At 34.8% G+C, this 24,546-nt stretch overlaps 3 protein-coding genes and 1 non-coding gene across 5 annotated transcripts; 1 reads left to right on the forward strand and 3 right to left on the reverse strand.

Annotated features, from left to right (window-relative positions):
• Window positions 1-2,177: 2,177 nt before the first annotated feature.
• On the reverse strand, window positions 2,178-2,651 carry LOC143616873 (uncharacterized). The gene has a single exon (XM_077089576.1). It carries the CDS (start codon window positions 2,649-2,651, stop codon window positions 2,178-2,180), a length of 474 nt encoding a protein of 157 aa, XP_076945691.1.
• A 1,359-nt stretch (window positions 2,652-4,010) lies between these two features.
• On the reverse strand, window positions 4,011-4,143 carry LOC143616883 (U11 spliceosomal RNA). Its single transcript, XR_013150737.1, has one exon. It is a non-coding gene; the product is annotated as a U11 spliceosomal RNA (small nuclear RNA).
• Window positions 4,144-5,759: 1,616 nt separating this feature from the next.
• Window positions 5,760-15,280, reverse strand: LOC143616882 (actin-related protein 9-like). 2 transcript variants are annotated; one of them, XM_077089584.1, is made up of 20 exons: window positions 15,235-15,280; window positions 15,093-15,168; window positions 14,359-14,477; window positions 13,931-13,990; window positions 13,781-13,828; window positions 13,592-13,700; window positions 12,063-12,271; window positions 11,864-11,984; window positions 11,720-11,784; window positions 11,069-11,158; window positions 10,927-10,977; window positions 10,696-10,827; window positions 10,071-10,160; window positions 9,875-9,945; window positions 8,843-9,054; window positions 8,713-8,756; window positions 8,122-8,171; window positions 6,232-6,277; window positions 6,065-6,115; window positions 5,760-5,953 (listed from the first exon to the last, which is right to left on the reverse strand). In XM_077089584.1, exons 1-20 carry the CDS (start codon window positions 15,235-15,237, stop codon window positions 5,810-5,812), a joined length of 1,791 nt encoding a protein of 596 aa, XP_076945699.1. In that variant the 5' UTR covers window positions 15,238-15,280; the 3' UTR covers window positions 5,760-5,809. The 2 variants fall into 2 exon arrangements, with proteins under 2 accessions (XP_076945699.1, XP_076945698.1); XM_077089583.1 differs by having other exon boundaries at window positions 13,781-13,846.
• Window positions 15,281-19,063: 3,783 nt separating this feature from the next.
• On the forward strand, window positions 19,064-24,491 carry LOC143616874 (uncharacterized). Its single transcript, XM_077089578.1, has 3 exons — window positions 19,064-19,556; window positions 20,027-20,274; window positions 24,426-24,491. The coding sequence occupies exons 1-3, from the start codon at window positions 19,064-19,066 to the stop codon at window positions 24,489-24,491; spliced, it is 807 nt and encodes a 268-aa protein (XP_076945693.1).
• The last annotated feature ends 55 nt before the right edge of the window (window positions 24,492-24,546 follow it).

Below are 24,546 nucleotides of genomic sequence, written 5' to 3' on the forward strand. Positions count from 1 at the left end.
CATCGCCGGGTCTCCGCCGCTGCTAGGGTTTCCACCGCCTCCGTTGTCGAGGGGATTGATTATTAGTTAGGGTTTGCGTACCAGTAACCATTGATCGTGGTTTTTTTGGTTATGTTCAACAGTTCGAAAGTCGCATCAGTTCTGCCGCCGTCATGGTCCGTAAACGCTGAAGTTCCATAGACTGTTCGTCTGCATCAGAATAAATAATCTCAGAACAGTTGATCTGTTTGATCAAAATTAGCTTGCGGTTGATTGGGTGCAAAGTATATTCATTTTCCGTTTAAGCAAGAACAAGCGAAGAACATACTAATATCCTACTTTGTTGAAGAATAGTTGTCAAATCAGAATAAACCTTAAAGAAACCTGGAACCAGTGCCAACCGTGTTTGTCAGGTTTTATTGTTTCATTTTAAGGTTTATATTCTTGGTTTACAAGTTTGTTATTTCGTTGTGTTGAAGTAGGTTGGTCGTTTGGTTTAGGCTCGCGTTTATTGTTGTGTCTGTTTTGATCAGTTGTTCGTTTAGTCATTGTTATGGTATAAGACGGAAAGTATGATAGAAAGAAGATTGGTTGTTGGATGATGTAGATTGAGGATTTGTTTTGTCAGAATGTTTTAGACGTAGTATTGGCAAGGGTAAAAGTTAGAGAATTACAGTTGATCAGATGTTCAGGAAAATCCAACAATGATTAGAGTTTCAAGAACAAATTATGGGATGAATAGATCAAGTAATTTAGAGAAAGTCCGTTTATGTAGATCCAGCAGTGATTTAGTCAACAGACTTAGGCGTGATCACGGGATTTGATAGTCGGGTGTTATTCATGACGTTGAGATATGGTCCTTTGGGAAGTCTTGCTTCCGGTTCATTGAAACTTATTGGCAGAAAGGTTGCTTTAGTAAGATGAGCACTTAGAGCTAATGTGAAGATTCATAATCGAGCAAGAAAAGGTTCAGGAAAACTAGTAGAAGGATTTCATGGTAGTGGGAGCACAAGGTATCATGTTTCAGTTTCAGGGTTTTGCATTAGTGGGAGCATTGGTCGTGTTTCAGTCGTTGTTCTATGACGATAGTGGGTTAGAACAAGTATTCGAGCTGAAAGGGTTGTGAATTCCAATGCATCGTTTAACGACACACACAACATTAAAATGATGTGGAATTTTAAAATTGTGGATTTTGGAGGGGTAAGACTTGAGAACGATGAAGTTCTAGAAGTTACGAGTATGGGAGATATTGATTTGAAGACTTCAACCAGTTTATGGACTTTGAAGGTTGTCAGGGTTACTTCAAGTCTGGAGAGGTCGTTGAAATCTGTCGAATAGTTGGATTATCAGGGGCATAGGGTTAAGTTCAGGAATGGGCAGTGGAAGGTAGTCATAGGAAATCACTTGTTGGCTCATTGCAAGAAAAGAGGTTCGTTTTGTTGTGTATGGTCAGTAAACCGTCAAAGGGAGATTCGTTTATTTTTGTTAAAAAATAAGTTTGGTTCGTTTATTTTTGTTAAAAAAGTAGTTTGATTCATTTATTTTTGTTAAACGAAATGAACTACTTGTTAAAATAATGATTCGGTTCGTTTAGTTTGATAAAAAAAATTAGTTTGGTCCTTTTTTTTGTTAAAAAGGTAGTTCGGTTCATTAATTTTTGTTGAAAAAGTTGTTCGGTTTGTTTATTTTTGTTAAAAAAATTAGTCTAGTTTATTTATTTTTGTTAAAAGGGGAATGGGACTCAACGTGACCTTATAAAAGTTCAAGGACTCAGAGTGACAATGTATAAACATAAAAGTGAAATGCCAAATCTACCCCTGAAACTAACCCAGTTAAGTAACAGCAAGGACTCAAATGGTCCATTTTTGAAACCACAGGGACTCAACCAGTTCAAAATTTTTTTAGGGACTCATTGTGCCACCGCCTTAAAACCACAGGGACGCAAAAAGTAATTTTCTCTTTTCAATAATCTCTTTCTTTCTTAAAATGCTCGTATGCTACTTTATCAATTGTTTCATTAACTTTTAAATCTTTGACGCATTTCAAACCAACTAGTCATATTCTTCAAATGTTCTAAGCTAACTTCGTGTTCTTTAAGTCTAGTGGTAGCATGTTGCCAATCCCTATAGCCTTCACTATCCAATGTATCTTTTGGAATCCCTTTTTTTAATAGCTTACAACAAAAACAAAAAACTTTGTCAAGCTCTTTCGAATACACTAGCTATTCTTTCACAATTCTCTCCTTTTGATAAAATTCTAGTATATAGCGTGGCATGAAATCGTCTTCCAAGTTTATCCTTAGGACCCTTATCAATGGTCAAATCTCGTTTTAGACCTTTCTCTACCAAAACATTGATCATGTTTAGATTAAGCCCACCCCAATTTCTTGGATCAAATATATCAATTTGGTTAACCTCAACATCATCTTCTTCAACATTGGTACCAACACCATCTTCTTCAATATTAGCACCATCATCTTTTTCAATATTAGCTTCATCAGCATTAGCATTTGCTTCATCAGGATTAGCATCGGCATTAGCTTCGTCAATGTTAGGACCTTGAGGTTGTTTTAGTAAATATCTGAACATATCCCCTGTTTGAGACTTTCTGAATTCTTCAATTCTTTGTCTGTTTTTTCGTTTTTGAAAACCGGATAAGTGTTTAGGAGGCATAATTTCTGAAAAGCATAAAAAAATCAAAATAGCTAAGCAAAAATTCCTAATAATCAAAGCGTATTCAAGTGCATTTTTAAACGTAAAAAAATAATTTCAACTTTTATTGCAAAAAGAATATAAACTAATAATAAACTTAATGAAATAATAAGAATCATAAAGAATTGCAAACTTATAATACAAGTATACAACTTAATCAAATAATAAAGTACCTTCATGTTAACTTGACACAAATCCACAAACCACACCTTCAAGACAAGAACAAAACCTTCACTCAATCACCGTTCACTGTCTCTTGAACCCACGAATCCTCAGTATTCACAACCCCTGATTCGGATTTCGGAAACCCTATACTGTACAAGTCGATGTGATCTGATCAAATATTTGGAATTTCGAATGCGAATTGTGTAAGTTAGTAAGTTTCAGCCATTGATGGGCCTGATTATAATCATAATCTATAAAATATATTAATAGGAATTAAAAAAATACGGGCCTTCATAATTAATGGGCCTTGCACCATTACCCACATTGCACATGTCTCTAGCCGGGCCTGCCCAGGATAGGGTTTAGCATGCCCTAGTCCTTGCGGCCCAGTTGGGCTTAACTTGTTGATTAAGTTACAAAGGGTGAAACCCTATTAGGTTTCCTATTTATATCTCATGATGTACTTGTAATCTTGCACCACTCAATAATATGAAACTCTAGTTGCCGCCGATGGATGTATGTCAGTTTAGACCGAATCACATTAAATCTACGTGTTCTTTATTTGCTTTTATATTCGTGTTCGGTTCGTGTATGTTATCCCTAACAGGTTGAGTATTAATCAAGAAAACATGGCTCAGAACAAGAACACATGACTTGATATGCTTTTGAAATAGAGACCAATAGGATTCTATTTAGTTTCTTTTTAACATTTTAGTTTTAGGTTAAATGAGTTACATGTTAATAATTGAAGTTATAGTTTTTAATAGCTCAAACTATAACCCATTAACTAGAATTTATACTACCAGTACGACCAACGTCACTTTTAATTCTCGGTGCAAAAGATATACTGCGAATCATTAACTAATAACAACTCATATTGCCAATATGACTATAATTGAAAAAAAAAACATCTAAAATAAAGTTAGTGACAAACGGATAATAACCAAACATCGGGTGGATACCCAACAAACCTGAACATGACGAATTCAAGTCTCGGGAGAATAAATCCAATCCCTTTCCTATGAGGAAGCTAACAGCGTTTCTGCTTAGTAAATTGGATCCACAGGTTATTCCATCGAGTAAATCATTTTTAAATATTTTGTTTAGTTCCATAAGAGTTTTTGAATAACATTAGAAATTTTAGATAACTGAAAAGGGAGGGTCGGCCAAAGGGAGCCAACCCTATGAGTTCCCACAAATTATGTCGGCCATATGTCTTGATAGCCATACAGCACTCACCTTTCAATAAGCAAGCGAGCGTGGCATATTTAGCCAACCGACCCTTTTAACTTGTAAACTTTACCCTTCTCATACTCTTATACCCAACTCCACTCTACCAAATATTTCAACTCATCGATGTGGGACAACTAACTCAAAACACAAAATCACATTTCTTTCAAAATCCTGTCATTCAATACATCAATACTCATACTCAATAGTAATATATTCATATTTATTTATGTAAAAGTGGTTTTGCTTGAAGATAGTAAGAATCCCAACATTAACGAAACGCATTTATAATTTCTAAGAGTTCATGCAACATATTGGTATGGATGCAAATAAGCTCGCTAGTTAGGATCTAGGGCTGTAAACGAATCGAACGAACACGAATAAGGCCTTGTTCATGTTCGTTCGTTAAGAAAATAATGTGTTCACGAACACTTACCGAACAGGATTTTATGTTCGTGTTCGTTTATTAAGGAAATTAATGTCTTCACGAACGGTTCACAAACACAAACGAGCACAAATAAAATCGGCCGAGCTTAGAGATTGAGACCGATGTATTCATTAATGTGAATAATAGAAGCCTGTAAACGAATCGAATGAACCCGATGTTCGTGTTTGTTCATTTAACTTTAAAAGAACACGGGTACTTAATCGAACAAATATTTATGTCATGTTCGTTTATTTAAAAAGGGACATTTGTGTTCGTTTGTTTAAAATCTAAACGAACATAACTGAACATAGATAAACAAACATACATGAACAAATGTAAATGAACACAACAAACATAAACGAACTTAAATGAAAACACTTAAATGAACACAAATTAACAAATATAAAACCTTTAAGCAGATAACCTATCCAGATAATATTTGATTATTTTCTATTAATACATAAATGAACATAAATAAACGAACATTCATGAACATAAATGAACGAATGGAACATATGTTCATGTTCGTTCGTTTAATTATACGGACACAAATTTATTGTTCATGTTCGTTCATTTACTAAATAAACGAACATAAGCGAACTTCCCGCCGAACGGTTCACGAATAGTTCACCGAAGGTTCGGTTCATTTACAGGCCTATTAGGATCAGTTAAAATTTTGAAACGAGCTGAGCTTTTTTGTGCATAAGCCAAGCCCGAACCTCAAATAAAGCTCGTTTAGTCATCGGCTCGAGCCTGTATGGAAACTGATTTAGGCTCGTAGAGCCTTAACGAGCATTGTGCTTTTTTAAGTTTGACCTCTTTTGGACTTTTATGTATTCATTTCACATTGCGCAACCAAGTTCGAGCCAAGCTTTGGCTCATTTAAGATACTGCACTAGCTCAAGCCTAGCTTAGGCTTATTTAACGATTTTCTCTAACTATATGAAAATAATTAAAAACATATATAGTTTAGTTAACAAATAAAAAAGGAGCCGAGCCCAAGTTTGAAAAAACAATTCACCAGCCGAGCTCGAGCTTTAGAAAAAGAGCGCGAGCTCTAATAAGTTAAAACAACTTGGGCTCAAACCTAGTCAAGTTCGGGCTCGGCTCGTTTACACTCCTAATTACATTGGTTGTGCTTGAAAATAATAAGAATCCAGAATCCTGATAAGGTTGATAACATCATCGAAACACGTTTTTAATTTCTAGAAAAATTATGTAACACATTGGTTGTGTGAAGATAACAAGAATGAATCCTTGTAAGGTTGACAACATCAACTAAACACATTTTTAATTTCTAGGAATTTATGTAACACATTGGTTGCGCTTGAAGATAATAAGAATCCTTGTATTTTCTGCCTACGGCTATATGAATCCCGTTCTGAATCCAATCTTCTCGGTGTATCCAAGCTTCACGACCATAATCGATCACGCCCAGTATCTGCATGGAATTAGTGGCGGTCGATAAATAAATAATGTATTGAATATGATTACAAAAATTATATTATAACAATGATAATCATCTAGTTTCTAGTTTTTAGAATTGACTTACAGCTCCGCCTCGCCATGCCACAAACAATGGATTGGTTCTTGATTGCAATACCTACTCAAGCAAGTCAAATTTTGTATAAAAAATATGACATACAACCTTTTATAAAAATAAAGAATCCAAGTTTTATAAAAATAAAAGTCCATAAATTTGTGGAAGTAAAAACTAACCTCAACAGTATCAATAGCTTCATTCGAGGGAATAGCATGTAAAACTCTGTGAGCAATAGTCAAAAAAACACAAGTCAACAACTTCTGTAAAATGGATATACGTGTTTTAGAATTTATATATTCCCTTGCCGGTCGTGAGTTACTTGAGATCGGTTCGCTAAAAGCTCAAAGTGAGCCAAGCTTAAACAAGCCCGGGCCTAAAAACAAGCTTGAGTAATAAAGGAACCTGAGCTCAAGATGGCTCACGAGCCTATTATTTATACAACTTTTATTGATCATATTTAATATATATTTGTATAATAAGTATTATATATAAAGATATGATAAAAATAACTGAATACTATGTATATTATGCTATATGTAAAATTTTTAATTAATAAATATATACAAAAAAATTAAAAACGTATATAATTTAATCAACAAATTATAAACGAGCCTGAACTTCATTGATTGAGCTCAAGCTGGCTTCTGAGCCTAAACAAGCCTATATTTATACAATATTTATTCATCACTTGAATATATTTAATATATATTTATATAATAATAATTAAAATATATAACATAATGGTAAAAAAAATAAATAATATATATACATTATATGTAAAAAATAAATTAATACATATATAATTTAATTTATAAATAACTAGATTTTATCCCCCGTATTACGGGGGTTGTTTTACATTATTCGTTTTTAATACACACACACACACATATATATATTTAGATTTTAATTTTATTTATTGTAAGAAAGTTAATAATTAATATACTTGAGGTTTGATGATAAAATGGTTTCACAAATAAATGATATGTTATAATCCGGTTTAAAAGCTATCTGGGTTTGGTGATACCCATCACCCGTTTATTTTCTTTATTATAAAATTGTTTCTTAATTATAAATAATATCTTTTTATAAATAAAATAGGATATTAATTTTTAGTATATCCCTATTTTATAGGATTTTCATATCAAATATTTGATTAGATTAATTTTTAATATAATGAGATGTTATACCCCGTTTAAGAGCTATCTGAGTTTGGTGAGACCTTTACCCGTGAATTCGGGTCAAATGCGTGAGAAGCCTTCATTTACAAATAAGGCAATCTGATGGCTTGAGAGAATGGTTGTTTTACATTTTTCGTTTTTTAATATCTATTCTTTGGATTTCAATTTTCTTTGTTATAAGAAATTTAATAATATACTTAAGGTTTGATGATGAAAGGGTTTCATAAATAAATGATATGTTATAACCCGTTTAAAAGCTATCTGGATTTGTGACCCATGACCCGCTTATGTTTTTTATTATAAAATTGTTTATTAATTATAAATAATATCTCCTTCTTTTTAAATTGGATATTAAATTTTAGTATATCCCTATTTTATAGCATTTTCATATCAAATAATTGGTAAGATTAATTTTTAATTTAATGAGATGTTACAACCCGTTTAAGAGCTATCTGGTTTTGGTAAGACCCATACAGTCCATACCCATGAATTTGGGTTAAATCAATGAGAGGTCTCCATTTAAAAATCAAGCAATCTGGTGGCTTCCATAAAAAGGGGGAGCGACCATATCGCGACACGTAGGATTTTAGGGTTTTCATTTATATATATTATAGATAAGCAAGCCGAGCTCGAGCTTGAAAAAACTATTTAAGTGCTAAGCTTGGGTGTTAGAATAAAGCTTGAAACGAGCCAAGCTTGAGCTCTCATATGTTAACGAGCTGGCTCGAGCCTGAAAAAACTACTCAAGAGCTAAGCTTGAGCATTAAAATAAAGCTTGAAATGGGCCAAGCTCAAGCTTTAGCTCTCATAAGTTAAATGATCCGAGCCTCCACCAGTATAAGCTGGTAAAGTATTAAAACTAGAGAACAGAAAACCATAATTCCAAACCTCTCCTCCACAGCTGAAATAAGACCGGTTGTCAAAGCGACTCCACCAATCTACAATTATTAAAAAAGAATATGATTATTCCAAATTCATTAGAAATTGACTTTAACAAAATCCTCTCAAATTACACTTAGGGCCCGTTCGTTTCACGGACTTTTTTTAAAGGATTTGGAATTGGAATTGGAATTGGAATGGAATGGAATGTTTGAGAATCCCTTTCATGGGTTTGGTTGGTTAATATGTATTAGAATTGGAATCTTCTTCATTCTCGGGTTTTTTTTTTGTAGAACGAGGACAACGAAGGAAACGTTTTAGTTTTTTTACATTTTTCATTTTTGATTTATATTTTGAGTTATGATTTTTTTATTAATTTTTTTGAATTTTTTTTGGAGGGGTTTTTATTTTCCATAACAATCCTTTAAAATAGGTGGGATTTTGAAATCCCATGAAATGTGGGATTTGATGGGATTTAGTTTCCATTCCCATTCTTTCATTTAATGAAACGAACATATCAATTCATGGGATTTAAAATCCCATTCCTTAGAATTCCTTCCAAATCCTTGAAACGAACAGGACATAGAAGTTGGAACTCACCAGTTGCATGCTACAAAACAGTTTTCTCTGTAAATCTATACGCCCTATCAGTTGGAGATATAAAAAAAAAAGTGAGAATAAATATAGCAATTTGTGATGTTATTAGCAGAATCAATGGTTTATTATTTACCTGTTGACAGGATACTCTTTGAAATGGCGTCTGCAAGCCCGATAATATTATCTTCTTTTTTCTGCTGATTTGACATTGACATATATGGATAATTATCCCACATTTGTAATGGATTATTGTTAACGCCTGCATAAAAGCCGTCTGATACATCAGGTCTTCTGGGGAAGTCGATATGCCAGGTGTCTTCGAGCATATCTTCATAATCTTTAAACCTAGACAACAAATTTTGGATGAAGACGTTTAAATTGCAGAACGGGCAGGTTGACTGGGTTAGGTAACAGTCAAAAAGTCAAAGCAGGTAATATATTTACGGGTTGACTCGGTTGACCCAGAATTCTTTCGTCCAAAGTTTTACTTTTTAAATAATCAGAGTGTCAAATATGATTAGAAAAATTATACTACTCTAATAATACTCTTTCTTTAAGGAGGAAAAATGATTCAAGAGGTTTTATGCATTAAAAATATACTTAAAATGACTTACAATTAGGGGTGTAAATGAGTCAAGCCGCTTGGGAGCTACTCGAGATCGGCTCGCTAAAAGCTCGAAATCGAGCCGAGCTTAAACGAGCTCGAGCCTGAAAATAAGTTTGTTTAACAAATGAACCCGAGCTTCCCTTATTGAGCTCGAGCTGGCTAGCAAGCCTATCATTTATATAACTTTTATTCAAAAATATCAAATATATATTCATATAATAACTAATACAATATATAAAATTACGAGAAAAATAACAAAAACTAAATAATACATATTATGTTATATATAAAATTTATAGTTAAAGTATATATAACAATAACTAAAAATGTATACATATTAATTAATATATAATAAAGAGCCGAGCCCGAGGTTGAAAAACTACCCACGAGCCAAGCTCAAGCTCTAGCAAGTTACTTTACACCCCTACTTTCAATCCATTTGACCCGTAGAGATAAAACACAACCAGAATCGACACCATTCATAAGTAGATGATTCAAAATTTCCACATCTAGTTATTGTTAATACGAAATCCACGTTAAATAATCGTTAAGACTCACCAAGTACGAGGTGGTGGAGGATAGACATCTGGAACCAAAAGTGCAGGATAGAAAAGACCCATAGGCGCCACCTGTTCCAACAGATAATGAACAATTAATTGCATTTTAAGAACCATAACTTTGTTAAACCTAAAATATATAAGTTTCTGCATGTCAAATGAATAATAATATGAGATTTTAATATTATAATTTATACATTAAGAGCAGTTAGCCTTGTCTTATGTGATCCAGGTGGCAAACCGTCTTCATATGAATGAACCACCCCAAATGCTTCAACTTCCCCCTCCTGCTCATAGAAAAAAATATTTTTTAGGAAAGTAAAAGGGTATAAAGGTCATTTTATAACTTAACAATTTTTTAAACTTCAGTTAGCCCAAATATTCTCGATTGCTTAAGAATTAAAACCTACAAAACAGACTATTTAAGCAAAAGGATATAAAGGTCATTTCAAACGACTTAACTTTTTAAGTTTACTCTAAAATATATTAGATTAATACTTTTATCAATATAATTTTAAGGTTTACTAGAGCCAATATATGATCTCAATATAAAATTACTTGAATGCTTAATAGTAAAACTTTCCAAACAGACTTTTTATGTAGAAGGGTATAATGGTCATTTCAGAACGAAATAATTTTTTAACGTCAGTTAGTGAATAGGAACAAACATGTTGCTGTGTCTGAACAATGAGGATCATGCATGATATATGTGGTTTTTGAAAAGAGAATATCAGACTTGCAATATGAACATATCATATGGTTAGTAACTTAACAATACAGTTTTAACTTTTGAGGTTTAATAGCGCGATTATATGATCTTACATAAATCTGGCAGTACGATTCTTTTAGCCGATTCAGCATCAATAAATCTATCGGTTTCGCAAGAGAATCTGAACGTATAGGTGGCCATGTTTGATGATGTCTCTGAGTCCACAAAAGGCATCTTGATACATCCTGACACAATTAAACAAATCATTATGTATAATCGAGTCAGAGTCAAAGTCATAGTCAGCACTTCTGACAAAAAAAAAACTAATCAAGTCAAATTCACACCTCTCCGCCAAAACGTAAGGTGATTTGTGTATGAGGAAGAGCAACTCCATCCTGACAACATTCATAAATATTTAAATATAAGATCATAAATAAACTGAGGTTTGAATTATTTATTATTATTGTTATCTTATCGATGGTATACCTCAACACAAATAACTGAAGTGACCTGAGCACCAATATTCACAATACATGCGGTTGGTAATCCGTTTCCAAACACTGCAGCAAGACCTTCCTGCATTTATGATATCATAATATTATAGTTTCATTAATTTATATTTTTAGTAATTATTACTTGCAAATTTCAAAAATATTTCACAGGCAAAAGGTTCCATGTTGCTTGATTACTAAGATTATCGTATCCTAACATAAATCTGGCCGTAAGATTCTTAGGGCTGTTCAAAAAGTTCGAGGCTCGCTCGAAATCGGCTCGTTTACAACGTCTCGAGCCAAGTTAACCTCGAATCATTGGCACGCTCGTTAGGCTCGTTGGCTCACTCATCACTTCATCAGCTCATTTAAATTAAATCTCAAATGTTAAAATACATGAATTAAAATTCTGTAGTTCATTGATTATGCATTATATGGATGTTAAAAATTAATACTTTTTTTCTTTTTTATATATATCAATATGTGTAAAAATACAAAACTAGTGTTTTCTCAAGTAAAATAAGCTGGCTAGACAAGCCAAAAGCCGGCTCATAATTTTGACAAGCCGAGCTCGAGCCCAACATTTCAGTTCGTTTACCACCTACTTGAAATGTAACATGCAAAAGAATATATAACGAGTTCTCACCTGATGAACAACTGCCGAACTAAACCGCAAGTCTCGTAACACAATAGATAATATCTCCTTGATTTCTGAATATAAATATATGCCAAAAACATGATTTATCTTGCATGCATATGACTGAATTAAATAACAAAATAATATAAGTACCTCGATTATCAAATGTTTCAGGCACTACAATAAGAGCAGAATACATGTTTCTCTCACTATAAGGAATATGTAACTTATCAATCAATATCCAGTCCCATATGGCTTGTATATCTTCAAGTACCTGTAAAAGAAATAATTAAAAAATGGTTATTTTTTCTTTATTGAAATTGTTATTGGAATAAATATGAAAAAAAAGTACCTGTTGCATGGGATAATGTTGAGAAATATTAAGATGGCCTCTACGTATAGGGCGTCTTAAACAATACGGTTCGGTAAGAGAAATACACATAGCTTCTTCACCGCATATGTACTCTTTGTATTTGGGTACGCTTGACTTTGGCTTATCCCCACCATTACTTTCTTGTGGGCTCGGGGACTCGATTGTTGCATGTTCATGTGATGAACTTTCTGATACATTTGAATATAGTTACTTAAAAAGGGTATAGGAGGGAATATAAATAATAATAATAATAATAATAATAATAATAATAACAATAATAATAATAGTATGTTTGGTAAGTAAGAAGGTATCGAATTGTGATTTTTAAGAATAAGAAACATTGTGTTTTGCGAGAGATTAGGGGTGGCGAACATAGCAGACAAGATAAGAGAGTGGAGATTGAGATGGTTTGGACATGTAAAGAGAAGACAGACGACGAATCCTGTTAGATCCGTAGAAAACATTACTATAGAGGGGAGGAGGGGTAGAGGACGACCGAAATTGACTTGGGATGAGAGGATTAGGCATGTTTTGATAGACCTAAACCTCTCCGAGGACATGGTTGAGGATAGGAATTCGTGGAGAAGTAGAATTAAAGTTAAGGATTTTTAGAGAGAATTGAATACCTTAGGGCTTAGACTTAACTTATTTAGGTCGCATACCATAATGGTATTTCCCTTACATATATTATTATTATTATTATAATTATTATTAGCTTTTATATAGCTGTTAAACTGTGATCTTATTATTAATATTATTATAATTAGTAGTAGTTTGTATATAACTGTTAAACTTTGATTTCCTTTATTTTGCTTCATACACATGTACTTAGAGCCGAGGGTCTCTCTGGAAGCCACCTCTTCATTCCTTTGGATGGAGGTACGGTGTGCCTACATCCCACCCTCCCCAGACCCTACTTATAGCTTTGCTGTCGGTGGGATTTTACTGGGCATGATTGATTGATTGATAGTATCAAAATTGCCTTTAGTGTGCTAACAACCAAAGGATTTTCAAAACATGCATATTTGCCAAGGGGTATAAATGTCTTTTTTGCTGACTTTGGTTAAGGTTAACTAACTGAATTATCATTTTCAGCTAAATTGCTCTATTCTTTTCCTGGTGCTGGGGCTGTAAAAGTGCCGAGCCAAGCCAGGATGGGCTCGGCTCGTTTATAAACTGAGCTGAAATGCTGAGCTTGACCCAGCTAGTGGCTCATAGAGCTGGCCAGTTTATTTATTTTCTTAAAAAATAATTTGTAAAACTTTATACATGTTACATAAAATTATAGAAACTACATATAATATTTGTGACATTCACATTATATTTACATTTATATTTACATATATATATATATATATTACAATTTGGGCTTAATTTAAACGAGCCAATTAACAGGCTCGCCATGCCGACCTTGGCTCGGGCTCGGCTCATTTACAAACCGAGTTGGCTCGGCTTGTTTGTAAGCGGGCCAATTTTGAGCGAGCCATGAGCTTTTTGAACAGCTGTACCTGGTGCAACAGATGTCTCGGAACTTGGACTTTTTTCGTACACATCGGTCCATGGAAACACAACCTCTTTCTTATTATTCTGTTGAGATAACACATCAACACGACCCATCTGTAAAATAATCAATTTCAATGTTAACTTTATTACACTATAATCAAATAATGTTATACAAATACAATAAACAGGCCTACCTTTCGTGGGTGGGAGTTGTTTACCACCTCTTCATCAAGAAACGGTATCTTCAATAAAGATGCAATCTGTAATATTTAAAAGAATAATAACAATAAAAAGACATTCAATTTCAAGCATATGAATTTATCACAAAAACAGGTATCACTTACAATGTCATACGCATTCTCTCTTTCTACATGTTGAGCCGTCGTAACTTGAGAATTTAACATCTGATAAATTCAAACGTAAGCAACAATTAAGTTGAAAAATTAACCTAAACTTTCTTATTATGCACATTTGTTTTGTGAGTTAATTTACAATAACACCCTTGTTTTCTTCTACAATACACAACTTTTAGGAGCATATTTGGGATTGAGTTTGAAAAATGCTTATTGGCTTACAGGCTTTTTCAAAAAGCCAGGATTTGGGGCTTTTAAAAAACTGCTTTTTAACCCTTTCAAAAAGATAAAATAAAAAGGATTTTCGTTATTGCCAAACACATTTTAAGTTATTGGCTTTCTAAAAACACCAATAAGCCAATAAGCATTTTTCAAACTCAATCCCAAACATGCTCTAACTTGAATGTACAAAAGTCAACCTGATCTTGCACATTTCTTCTAGGTGATTGATTAGCTCCGGTAGTACGCCTTGCAATGCAATGAGGAATATTAAAGGGAGCATCTTGATGAGCCAGCCCAATTCGTACATTTGCAGACCCTAAAATGAAAACTTTACTCATTATCCCTAAAATCTAGAAATGTGAAACGGGTTGTATTCGCAGGCCGAACCTGGCATGAACCCGAACACGACCCGAAAATTATACAAGACACGTGAACCCGAACATGACCCGCATAGTTGCAGGTTGACCCGAATTCGGCTCGTCTGACCTGAAAGTCTTTCTTACTTTTTATTCTTTTCACCTATTAGTATTTTAAATTTATAATTTTATATAAAAAAGTACAAATTAATATTTCAGTCAATTTCTATTTTAGTTATAAAAATTGAGCTAACCAATGTAACTTATTACACAAAACACATTTAAAATAAATAATTTCAAAAAATACATGGGTTAAAGTTAAACGGGTCAACCAGTTGACCCGAACCCAGGTGGACCTGCTTAGTTAAACAGTTTCACGGGTGGGTTCGACCTGAAACTGACCCGAGCCCTTTATGACAAACCCAAACCCGCAAACGTCGTGTTAGGTTCGTGTAGTGTAGTGTAGTGTAAAAAATTCACATAGTAAAACCCAAGAATACAAAGTAACAGATGCAATTAAAGTTAAAAATGCTAGAAAATATTAGAGATTAGGGTTTGGAAAGAGAATTAGCCACCTGGATTGATGACGACAAGGTTAGAGTTGCGGTCGCCGAAGAGGTGTGAAGGGATTGCTGCTGATTTCGAGTAATCCTGCAAACCAGGAACAATTGTAATTGAAACTCCATTATTATAGAAAAAGGTGTATTCTTTGTTTACCATTGAGGATTAGGGTTAGCTGGTACGACCTATCACCAATTTGGGGGCACTTCTATCCGCCGATCAGATCAATTTCCACTGTGTGTTAGTTTTGAGTATGTTTCGTTCCTTTATTCTATTAACCAGCTTTTTACTTTTACTTGTGCCTTACAATACCCAAAAACAACAAAATTGGCATTAGGATAAGTGAACTAAAAGAAACTGCGGTAAGTCTACGTGAGTTCGGTTTTTGTTACATTCATTAATCATTATGGTACCATAATTAAAACAAAACAAACAAAAAAAATTGTCGTGGGTCAATAAGGTGTCGTTAAGTGACCCAATGAGAGCTTTGCTGCACAATATTTTTCTTTTAATCTTATTAGTAATAGTAAGTTAGTTAAGGTATATGAGTAAGGAGACATTGTTCGTTTTCGATTGTTTGTTTGGTCTAAGTTTTAAAAAAAGAAGCACGATATGTTTTGTTCGTTTATATGTCTACTGATAAACCATGTAACTACTTGTTACACGGGGGTTGTTCGAGATGATCTAACATGCATACAAAACATTAAAATACATAAAGTTTCAAATGGATGTTTTTTATCAATATATTAAACTCGTAGTCGTTTTTAAAACCATAAAGTTTCAAATGTATTGTTCATAACAACTTTCCATAAATCTTATATTAAACATGTCTAAAATATAAAACAATTGTTAGTTTGTGAAAGTATATTAATATTATCAAAACGGTCCTGTTAACAAGCTTAGGCATAAAATGAAAAATATGATGAACTTAAACAACTTTTCTGCAAGAGTAAGGTCTGTTTTCGGGTTGGTGCTAGCATGTCGTTTACAATTTTGTAACAACTTAAGAGACACCGATGGACCACATTTCAACCCCACCCCTATCATTTGATAGAAACCGTTCCCATAATGATGTATATACCGTGTATAGGGACACAATCCATTAGCCATTGTGAGAGTTGTGTTATGAAGTAATGAAAGACGAATGACATGACTGCTTAAACCTTGTAGGATCACTTATTTACGGGTGTGGGTCTCGTTGTTGGAGACTGAGGGTGTTGAAAGAGGGTTAGGAAGTATGTATTGGCTGGGGCACGTGGTGGTTGTGGTGGTGTTTGGTTATCTGTTTTATATTTTAGAAGCTTTATTTTACATCTATTTAATAAATACTCGTAGCATGTATTATGTAACAAAGGTGTGACAGATTTGCAAATACTTATCACAATGACACTAAATTTGTATTTAGTGATAAAATTCAGGACATTCATTATTCTAGTTAAACACAATAAAAATTTTAACTTCTATATATTTCATATTCATATTCGAGTGATGTTCACGCTTTTGTATGCTCTATCATGCGATTTTTGCAATTTGTACATGTCGAGTCAAGGTCTGCTATTGCTTGGGGTATTAGTCATTAGTGGTGCTGGTTGCGCTATTTATCCTTGTCGTTTGTTAGGTGTCTATGTCGTTGGTGGCTATTCATGCTCCCTTACCGTAAGATTGGTCCAGTTCAAAAACTTGTTTTCTGAACTACAAAGTTTGATCGAGAGTATGCACTCGAAATATGGGGTGTTGACATGGAACTTGTTTATAGTATGGGTTTGGTCTATAAATTCTAGGCTCTCTTGCCATGTGTCGCGTATGATTTTCATGTGCTAAAAGCGGTATATAAAAACTTAACCTAACCTAGACACTCTAGTTTTAAATTTATAAGCATAGACTCTCCTAATGCTAGCCCGCTAGACAAGCAAGTGAACCTATCGACTATAGTAAAGACTAATGAAGTCCGGATATCAAACCCAAATGACACTAGCGACACCTAAACTAGACTCTGACTATAAACATAATGATTTAACTGATTGGACAATTAATTAATTAAGACAAAACTAACACTAACACACTTCAACACTATGACCTAGACGACTCAAAGTTAGGAGAAACACTATCTAGGTTTAAAATCCGACTTGTAACCCTCTTGCTTGGGTGAAGCAGATCAAAAGAGATAGGATTTATTGCCCTTCAAGAATCTCAAACTGCTAAAGTTAATAAAAACCGTCTGGCTAAGTTTTGGGGTAATTCGAATTTTGACTTCTTGGACGTCGAGGCGTCTGGAAGGTCCGGGGGTCTGATTTCTTTGTGGGATTCGTTCGGGAGTGTTTTCGTTAACTGATTCTTGGAGATGTAGTAATTTAATTCTTGCCTCGGGCTTTATAAAAGGGGTGGAGGCTTGTTGTCATATTTTAAATGTTTACGCTCCTTCGGATGCTCGGCGCAGAAAGGAGCTTTGGGTTTTAATTTCGTCTCACCTTGTGGATAGACCTGGGCTCTGGATTATTTTGGGGGATTTTAATGAAGTTAGGTCGTCGGCGTTAACTCTTCGTTTGATCCGGCCGGGGCGTTAGCGTTCAATAATTTTATTAGCCAGGCGGACAGGGATTGCAAATTGAGTAAATTGGACAGAATTTTGGTTAATGAGGCTTTTATGAACCTTTGGCCTGAAGCATCTCTCAAGGCCTTAGACATCTTTCTGATCATACCCCTCTTGTCCTATCCACTGTCGCCGCTAACTTTGGAGCCCGCCCGTTCAGATTTTTCAACTCCTGGCTTAGCAACAAAGATTTGTCGGAAGTGGTTAAGTCTGTCTTCTTACAGGATATTGGAGAGGGTCTTCCGGACGCTGTGCTTTCGGTCCTACTAAAACGGTTGAAGGAAAGGATTAAAGTTTGGAGGAGTTCTGTTTCCTCCAATTCGGAAAAACAAGTGAATGGCGCTATTCGTGAGGTGAACTCTTTGGAAATTTTAGCAGAAATCTCGGCCGCTTTCTGAAGAAGAGATGCATAAACGGGCCGAAGGGAAGAAGGTAATAAAAAATTGGGAGGAAGAAAAAAGAAAAGATTTACAACAGAAGGCTAAAGTTAAGTGGATTGCGGATGGGCATATTTTCATGGTATGGTTAACTGACACAAATTAGCCAATAGAATTAATGGTCTTTGGATAAATGGAGCTTGGTCCACAGATCCTAAGGCAATCAAAGAGGAGGTCAGAAAGGTTTTTGAGGCTAAATTCAAAGAACCTATGTCTAAAAGAGCAAGTCTCCCGAATCTCGGCTTCAATTCTTTATCCGATTCTGATATTGGTAATTTGGTTGCCCCTTTCTCTAGTGAGGAGATTAGGTGCGTTGTTTGGAAGTGCGATGGAGATAAATCCCCGGGCCCTGATGGGTTTAATTCCGAGTTTGTTAAGGAGTTTTGGGCTGATTTTGCTCCGTTTTTTTCCGCTCTCTTTCGCCATTTTTTCATGCATGGGTCTCTGAATAAAAAATGTGGATCTTCGTTCATAGCTCTTTTGCCTAAAAAAAGAGACCCGACTAGTTTAAATGACTTCAAGCCTATTTCCTTAATTGGGATTATTCATAAAGTGGTGTCGAAGGTTCTTTTGTATAGATTAAAATCGGTGATGGGGGGGCTGATTTCGCAGACTCAAACAGCCTTCATGGAAGGTAGAAATATATTAGATGGTCCTCTCATTCTTAATGGGACTATTGCCTGGGGAAAAAAGTCTAAGAAAAAATATTGTTGTTTAAAGTCGACTTCGAGAAAGCCTATGACTCGATAAATTGCAAATGTCTCCTCGCTGTTATGACTCACATGCGCTTTCCTCCTAGATGGAAAAATTGGATCCTTGGTATTCTTTTTTCGTGTCGGTCTTCTGTTTTGGTGAATGGCTCACCGACCACTGAGTTTGATTTGGGAGAGGCCTTAGGCAAGGCGATCCCATCTCGCCTTTCCTTTTTCTGTTGGGAATGGAGATCCTTAATAAAATGATGGACAAGGCGGTCTCTATTGGATTGTTCGAAGGGATCAAACTCCCTAATGGTGGACCTATGGTCTCGCATTTATTCTTCGCTGATGATGCTACTTTTATAGGGGAATGGAATAAAGATAATTTCCTTAATCTATGTAGGATTCTTCGGATTTTCTCTCTTATCTTAGGGCTTTGGGTTAACTTGTCAAAAAGTAGTGTTTTGGGGATTGAGGTGGAAGATCAGGAAGTGGCTCGTATGGCGGCTCTTTTCAATTGTAAACTTGGCTCCTTGCCATTCACGTACTTGGGGCTGCCGGTAGGCGCAAATATGAAAAGAATTTTAAGTTGGAAGCTGGTTATAGATAAATTCCAAGCTAAGTTGTCCGCTTGGAAAGCCAACACTCTTTCCTTTGCCGGGAGATTAACGCTTTTGAAGGCGGTCCTTGGGAGCCTACCAACTTATTTCTTCTCGTTGTACAAAGCGCCAGAGAAAGTTATTAATATTCTTGAAGGCATTCGAAGACGTTTTTTATGGGGAGGATCAAAAAAATAAAATTAAATGGGTAGCGTGGGACCGTATCCTTGAATCTAAATGTTGAGGCGGGCTAGGGGTTGGAAGTATTAAAGACGCGAATTTGGCACTTTTATGTAAATGGTGGTGGCGGTTAAAAAACTCTAGGAATCTTCTATGGGTTCGAGTGATTTTTTCTCTCCATGGGAACGCTAGAACCATAAGAGTTGTTCCGGTTAAAAAACGTCTCTCAAGGGGTATGGAAGTCTATAGCTGAGATAGATAAGGATTTTGTGAAATATGGCATGGACCTTCATAGAAATCTTGTGTGCAAGCTTGGAAAATGTGATAAAAGTTATTTTTGGGGGGGTAATTGGAGCGGATTGGGCCTATTTAGCGACGTTTTCCCATCCATTTTCAAATTGGCAGCCCACAAAAAAGCCTTGGTTATGGATTGTTGTGAGGGTATAGGGGGGATTGACTCTTGGAGATGGCGGTGGAAACGGAGCCCGTCTACAGCTGAAGAACGAAACCAACTTCAACAGCTCATGGAAGTTTTAGCTCATAAATCTCTTTTGCAGGTTGAAGACGAGTGGGTTTGGAAAGATGGGTTACACAACGGGTTTGAAGTAAAAATTGTCCGTCTTGATTTGGAGCAATCAAAAGGTAATATGTATCAAGTTCATCCTTTTGTTTGGGATTGTTGGGCCCCGTCCAAGGTAAAATTTTTTGTTTGGCGTGCAATCGATGGTAAATTCCAACCAAGAGCGCCCTAGCCTATAGGGGTATGACGTTGTCTGAGTTGCTTTGCCCCTTTTGTTCTATGGAGGATGAAGACTTGGATCATCTTTTGGCAAGTTGTCGGTTTTCGATGGCCATTTGGGAAGAGGTTTGTAGGTGGGTCAAAATTCCTAACCCGGGTAATTTTATGAATGTCAAGTGAATCTTGTTTTTTGGGAATTATTGGAGTTCAAATAAGGTGAAAAGGAAATTGCTTATTACTATTTTCCTCGCTACATTGTGGAGTTTATGGTGTAATCGTGATAAGAAGATTTTTGATGGCAAGGCTATTTTGTTTCATAAAGTATTGCACGCTATAAAAGAATTGGCTTTCTTGTGGCTTTTTATACGGTCCAAGACATCTATAAGAGAGTGGAGGTTATGGTTTGGTTTTAACCTGGACGGAATGTTGTATTAGGTGTTTTGGTTTAGTTTTTGTTCTTTTTGAACTTTTTTCTCAGCTTCTTATTGAGTTTCTGTTGCCTTGTATTCTCTTTTTGGTTAATATAAGCCTTGCTGTTCAAAAAAAAAAAAAAAAAAAAAACTCTTAGATTTCTCTTGGCTATGGAAACTATGATGGAACCGGGATCTTAAAAATACGACACCCTTAGACAACCTAGTGGATTTCTGATCATTCTCTGGGTGTAACCTAAAAGGAAACTCTAAGTGGCGTTTAAACTTACCGGCTGGCCAGATTACATGTCAGTCTATCCAACAATGCTAAGTTACCATAAAAGATAGATCATCTGTCGGTCTCATTATCTCAATACACCATAAAGTGCAATGGGTAATCTATAAACAATCGATAAACACGGAATTAGTGTACAAGTCCTTAGACTAACTTTATTCCCAACCCAACCCAACCCAACCCAACCCAACTTTTCAGTAATAAAATACTAATTACTCTCTCTTCCACCAACACAACCCAACCTAACTCAACTATACACTTTTATTCATAACCCAACCCAAACTAATTTTTTATTTACATATATCTTATTTATATTTTAATTTATTATATAAAATTTATTGTAAATAATAATAACGTTCTTTTGAAACAATACTATTTTAAGTATAAAATATATTAAAATTAGAAAAAAAAGTTAAAATAAACATATTGTTTGAAAATATTCCATAATATAAAATTTATATACTTGAAAGTATTTATGTTTAAATAAACTAGACGTTTATTTCTAATTAAAAAATATATATTTATGAAAGTACTTAGTTTTTAATAAAATTTATATCAAAATGTTTAAAAAAAATTAAATAAGATTGTGTTTTTAGTTTTTTTTGTTAAAGTTAAATAATATAAGTTATTAAAAGAAATCAAAATATATGTAAAATTAATTCTTTAGATTTAAAAAGAAAAAGAAAATAAAATAATAGACCACTAATTAATTGCTATGTGGCATTGAATTGAAAATGGTTGGGTTGTGACCCAGGTTGTTTGGATAACCGGTTCGTGAGATTACAAAGATTTTTAATATTATTTTTGTTGTCATCTAGTGAACAACCCAACCTAAGGGTTGGGGATAAAAATGGTCTTAGTGGTATTGCCCGATTTTATTTGTCGTGTTGTTTGCTAAAGTTAATATTGCTCATGACTATTGTTTTTGTCTTTAATGTATAAGTTGTCCGGTTTAAATATGGTGTTTCATAGGGTTTTCAATTAGGGCATGCGCTCCAAATAAGAAGTGTTGGTATGAAACTCGTTCTTGTGTGGATTATTTAGATCTTGTGTTCCGAACTAGTTGTTTTTATGTGAAACTAGTGCTTCGGATATGAGAGTTGATCTTTCACTTTTTATCGCAATATGGCATAAACTTGCTTTAAAGGTTGTGATATGGACTAGAGGTTTTTATGTAGAGCTTGCGTATAAACTCGATCAAAAGATTGTGATCTGTCTTACAAATGCAAGGAGTTACCCGGGCATATGATTCTTGATTATGTAGCTTGTGCTCCAACGTGTGATGCTCGATTTGAAAGTTATGTCATAGATGAGAGAGTTGAATGTTACTCTTTCACTCTATTGTGTAGTCTATATATTTGTAAGGAAGATTTAATTTTAAGCTTTACTCATCAAGCTGAAACTTCTTTATATGAATAAGTTAGAATTTTGAATAATATAACCAGTTTATATATATTACTAACTTTTTTCCTTCGTTTTACGAGATTGTTTTACATTATTCGTTTATAATATTTATATATTTTTTTAGATTTTATTTTTATTTATTATAAGGAAGTTAATAATATACTTCGGGTTTGATGATAAAAGGGTTTTACAAATAAATAACATGTTATAACCCGGTTTAAAAGCCATCTGAGTTTGGTGAGATCCATGATCCGCTTATTTTTTTTTCACTATAAAATTTGTTTCTTAATTATAAATAATATCTTTTTCTTAAATTAATTATTAATTTTTAGTATATCCCTATTTTATAGAATTTTCATATCAAATATTTGGTAAAATTAATTTTTAATTTAAGGAGATGTTATAGTTTAAGGGCTATTTGGGTTTGGTGAGACCCGTACCCGTGAATTCAGGTTAAATGCATGAGAAACCTCTATTTACAAATAAAACAATCTGGTGATTTGATAGAATGTAGAGAGCAACCAAATTTTTTTTAAAGGTTTCATTTATACATATTTAAGAGAATATAAGTTATTACCGACAATCTTCTTATTAGTATAAAGGGGCGCACCCCAAACTACCCAATTTACCCAAATCAAACAATCAATCATCAAAACGCACCACATTCTACCCAAATGAACTCAAAAGTACCCCAAATTAATCGCGACAATGTCCCCTAACCACCCAAAGTATCGGGTTCCACTACTAAACACAAAACAATCATTACACATCTTTAAAACCCCAAAGTATCTTCTTGATTTCACTACCCCAATTCATTTGTCCGTGTTCCCAAAGTACCCGATCGGTGTTTGTTAATCAATTCTTTTAATAACAATTGCAAGTTTGGTGTCGTCAAGTCTCGATTGGGCTGCTTGGCGGCACCTTATTGCTTATTGACATTTTTTTGTTTTAGTTGTGGTACCCTAAGGAATATAACATAAACCAACTGAATTCACATAGACTCACAACCTTAACGCCTATGACCGACAATGCTCGGATTTTACCAGTTCACAAACTGATGCCACCTCCATTTTTTTTATATTTTTTGGATTCGGTACCATACAAAAGTTAAAGAATAGACCTCCAACGTTTGAGTTTTACATGATGTATTCCAAGTGGATGAAAGTAACCAGTGTCGTGATATATAATAAATAGACCCAATTACAAATTTTGTCCTTTAAAAAAAGCCAAATTACGGTTCGTGTCCTTTCCTTGCAGGCGGTGTCCTTTAAACTTTTTTTTTCTACACGTTATGTCCTTTACGCTAACTGGGTTAGAAAAACTCAGTTAAATGCCCTCACGTGAGGCGCATGTGAGGGTATTTTTGTCTTTTCGTCTTTCTGACTCCATACTCTTTCCACTGTTCCTCTTTCTCTCTCTAATCTAAACCACCGGAAACCACTGCCTTTTTTGCAGGTGGTCACCTTCTCCGGTCACCATCAAACCACTGTAGCCAAAAGCTCCAGCATAACGACCGCCACCGTAGCCACCGGAAGCTCCCCAAGAACCGAGATTCACTCTCTTTCTTACTCGATTGCATCTTTATGTCTTCGATTTGATTCAAAGACTATGAGCGAGCTCCGATTGGGGTTCCGATTTGGCTGGAATAAGATGAACAGAGTCCGATTTGGGCGGAATAGGATGAATGGACTTCGATTATGGTCCCGATTTGGCCGAAAACGATGAACAGACTTTGATTATGGTCCCGATTTGGCGGAAGACGATGAACGAGTTTCGATTAGGGTTTCGATTAGGGTTTTGATTCGACGTCACCTGCAACTCCTCTCCTCCACTCCGATTACCTCCGCTGACGTCACCACGAGCACGGCCGGTGGACACGGCAGCTACGGCCTTCGTAACCTTCCGCTTTCCGGAACACCGATTACTACTAACAGTAATAGGTAAACAGGTTGTTCTTCTGTAGCAACTGGAGTTTATGAGTATGAACGGTGTGTGTAGATGACAGCTAGCGGTGGTCATGTTATTATTGTTGATGAATTGGAGTTGGAAGAAGAAGAAGGGTAGGCAAAAAGACAAAAATGCCCTCACATGCGTCTCACGTGAGGGCATTTAACTGAGT

The sequence above is a fragment of the Bidens hawaiensis genome, unplaced genomic scaffold, assembly GCF_021521415.1.
Source record: "Bidens hawaiensis isolate Kalapana, Puna unplaced genomic scaffold, B.hawaiensis_p1.1 tig00050220_1, whole genome shotgun sequence".
In the NCBI taxonomy this organism is placed as follows: Eukaryota; Viridiplantae; Streptophyta; class Magnoliopsida; order Asterales; family Asteraceae; genus Bidens; species Bidens hawaiensis.